This window comes from Physeter macrocephalus, unplaced genomic scaffold (assembly GCF_002837175.3).
Source record: "Physeter macrocephalus isolate SW-GA unplaced genomic scaffold, ASM283717v5 random_1584, whole genome shotgun sequence".
Lineage (NCBI taxonomy): Eukaryota > Metazoa > Chordata > Mammalia > Artiodactyla > Physeteridae > Physeter > Physeter macrocephalus.
In genome coordinates, this window is record NW_021146771.1 from 1 (window position 1) to 3255 (window position 3255).

General features: G+C 58.0%; 1 protein-coding gene across 1 annotated transcript in view; it reads left to right on the forward strand.

Moving 5' to 3' along the window:
- The first annotated feature begins 178 nt into the window (after positions 1 to 178).
- The window catches only part of LOC129391356 (putative E3 ubiquitin-protein ligase UNKL), a 7806-nt gene continuing 4729 nt past the window's right edge, over positions 179 to 3255 (forward strand). The window contains exons 1-2 of the mRNA XM_055083563.1: positions 179 to 262; positions 813 to 898. Coding sequence (XP_054939538.1) covers positions 205 to 262; positions 813 to 898 — 144 coding nt within the window. The 5' untranslated portion in view covers positions 179 to 204. The remainder of the gene's footprint in view (positions 263 to 812; positions 899 to 3255) is intronic.

A 3255-nucleotide genomic window follows, 5' to 3' on the forward strand; every position in this document is an offset into this window, starting at 1 on the left:
AGGAGTGGGGACGGGGGGTGTGGTGTCCACATCCCTCTTTTTCAGGACCCCCTTGTGATTACCAGCTCTGGGCCTCCAGCTGGAAGGAGGAGGCCAGACCCAGCCAGCTCTGGGCCTCCCACGGAAACAGGCTTCCAGTCCAGCCTCTCTATTTTCTGTTTTATATTCATTTCCTAGATCTATAAGTCTACCAAGTGCAACGACATGCGACAGACCGGGCACTGCCCTCGGGGCCCCTTCTGTGCTTTTGCGCACGTGGAGAGTGAGTACCTCGGTGCACCTGGAGCAAGCAGGGCTCAGCCTCGGTCAGGGGCGGCTGGGAGGGTCAGCGGGGCTCTTGGCTTCCTGGGGCTCAGCATGGCCCTGCCTCTGGGCACCCCAGGGCCGTGAGTATAGTAATTTTGATGGCCAGGTGAGCCCATAAAAAGTCCCCAAAGGCAGAAACCACGTCGGTGACGGGAAATGTACGGACGCGGCCCTTCCCCCGGTGTTCCTGAGAGCTTCCTCTTAAAGCTTTTTGATTTGGGGTTCCTGTTCTTATGAGCATAGTTGCAAATTCTGATTTTACTATTTTTTATTTTAATGGGGAGGGTGGCTTTTCCTGTTGAAATTTTCCATTATTTTCTGCTGTTGGAGTCGTTCACGATTCGCTCTGGAAGACGCCAGGGTCCCATGCTGTCAGCTCGGCTCACAGCGTCTCTGGCCGACCCGTTAGAGACTAGCGCACGCTTGCCCTCCCTGATCTGTGGGGTCTCTTTAACCAAAGTCTCAGCCAGCAGCCACTCAAAGCCCGCCACCCCCTTTCTCGGCAGAGAGTCTTGGAATGGCCAGCGACTGGGGCTGCCGAGACCTCACCTCCACCAGTGGCCCCGTGGCCCCCAGCGGGCAGCCCGGACACGTAAGTGGACGGCGTCCTGAGGAGGGTGCCCGCTCTGCTGTTTGGTTTGAATCCAGTGTTAGGTACATGGATGGATGTGATCTCTGGGTGACATGGTTGGAGGCGGCCTGCCTGCAGGGTTGGCGGCTCCTTATAGAAGAATCTAGAAGAATCCTGGCTGAGTCCTGGCCCGGGTGTACTTGCCCGGCCTTGCCTTTTGCCAGACACGCACATATTGGCCATGTGCGAGACACGGTCTCTGGCTGAGTGTGAAGAGGGGCCGCGAGTCCAGGGGGACCCCTGAAGGGCAGGAGAGGCGGGTCCCCAACGAGGTGTGAGGGCAGACCCAGGCATCTCTGTGAGATTTGGGCAGTGAGAGATGGGGGGCCTGGTGGGTTAGGACCCTGGTGCCCGTGCAGGTGGAGGGGACAATGGGGGGCCCCATCCTGCGTCCCGTCCGTCGCCCTGGCATGGTCATGGGCATGGTTGTGGGCTCCTTGGCTCTGCCTTACGTCTCTGAGGATGATCCTCTTCCTCGCACACGGTTTTGTTTGTTTGTTTGTTTGTTTGTTTGTTTGCGGTACACGGGCCTCTCACTGTTGTGGCCTTTCCCATTGCGGAGCACAGGCTCCGGACACGCAGGCTCAGCGGCCCTGGGTCATGGGCCCAGCCGCTCCTCGGCATGTGAGACCTTCCCGGACCGGGGCACGAACCCGTGTCGCCTGCATCGGCAGGCGGACTCTCACAAACCCGTGTCCCCTGCATCAGCAGGCGGACTCTCAACCACTGCGCCACCAGGGAAGCCCTCGCACGCGGTTTTATCTGTTGTGTTGGTGTCATTGAGGAGGTGGCCGCCTGGGATTGGTTCTAGGAAGGAAACTGGAAAAAAACTCAGGTGTTTCCCTGCCCTGTCTTTCTTTCCACTTGGTGCTTTTCTGAAAAAAGAGAAGGACAGGAAAGGTGAGGACAGCTGAGGTGGGGTTTGCTTAGAGGAGCCCTGCCAGGCACACAGTTCATCACTGCTCCTTCAGCGCGGAGGAGCATTCGGAACCACCACTCTCTTCCAGTAGCAGAGCTGGCGCTTGGCAGAGGCAGGAGCTAGTCCCCTCCTCACCTTCTCGGTGGCTCCCAGGGGGTGTGACAGTCGTGGTTTCAGGTGGTGGTCAGAGGGCCACTGGCTTGGCTCCCACTGAGGGCCAGGGTGGATGGATCCTCCGTGTGGCTTGTACCTGAGGAAGCAACAACCAGGGTGTTTGGACAGGGAAGCTGGGACCCTGCAGGAGGTGCCTCTGGCCGCTGGGTGGTGCCAGAACAGTGCGCCCACCCCTGCAGACAGACTCTCAGGGCATCCTTTGTCTTCTGTTAATTATTTTGCAACTTAAAAGTCACCGTGCTAGAACACATAGTGGGTGCCAGGGCTGGTGGGGGGGTGGCAGTGAGAGCTCAGTGGGGAGGGTTTCTTTGTGGATGGAAATGTCGTGGAACTGGATAGAGGTGGGGGTCGCACAACATCGTAAATGTGCCAAATGCCATTGAATCCTTCACTTAAAAAAAATTACTCTTGTGTGAACTTCGCCGCAATTTTTAAAAAAACTAAAAAAAGTAATGAAGCATCCTGTTTGGGGCTGGCTCTGACTTTCGGGCCCAGGACGTGGACGGCCTCAGGGCTGGCCTGGCAACACCATCTTCCGGCATGATGTTGGGCTCCAGCTGTGTGTTGGGCGACTTTGGCTGAGAGGGAGCCCTGGTTTTGTCTCTCTCAGGTCTCCTGTTGCAGCAGCCCCACAAGGAGGGCCTGGCAGCCCTGCCAGGTCTGAACGGGAAGATCGTGCAGGGGAGGGCATCGTGCTTGGGGCGGGGGGGGGGCGAGGTTCTCATTCTCTACTGGTTGCCCCCTCCATCCTGAGTATATTTGTTTGTGAGGATTGTCACAAGTCCCGAATCCAGCCTTGTACACAGTGGGTGTTCCCGCTGCTTCCTTTTCAGTGTAGAGAGAGTCTGGTTGAACAGACAAACCATGAGCCTCACCACGCATACTTCACCCTGGTAGGGGAGAGATACCTGGAGTCTCATCACCTGTAGATGTGGTCCTGGGTTTGAGGAGTCTGTCTTGGGTTTGAATCCCTCCTCTACGACCGGGGAGAGGGAAGCGGCTTCCCCACTGCTCGCTCCCGGCTGTGGGGCCCACGGTAGCTGTGGGTCGGCTCCCGCTGCCGGCACCCTCTCCTCACCGTGTCCAGAACTGGCCACATCACGTGACCTGCTGGCATCTCTCAACAGAAACACATTGTGGGGCTTCCCTGGTGGCGCAGTGGTTGAGTGTCCACCTGCCGATGCAGGGGACACGGGTTCGTGCCCCGGTCTGGGAGGATCCCTCA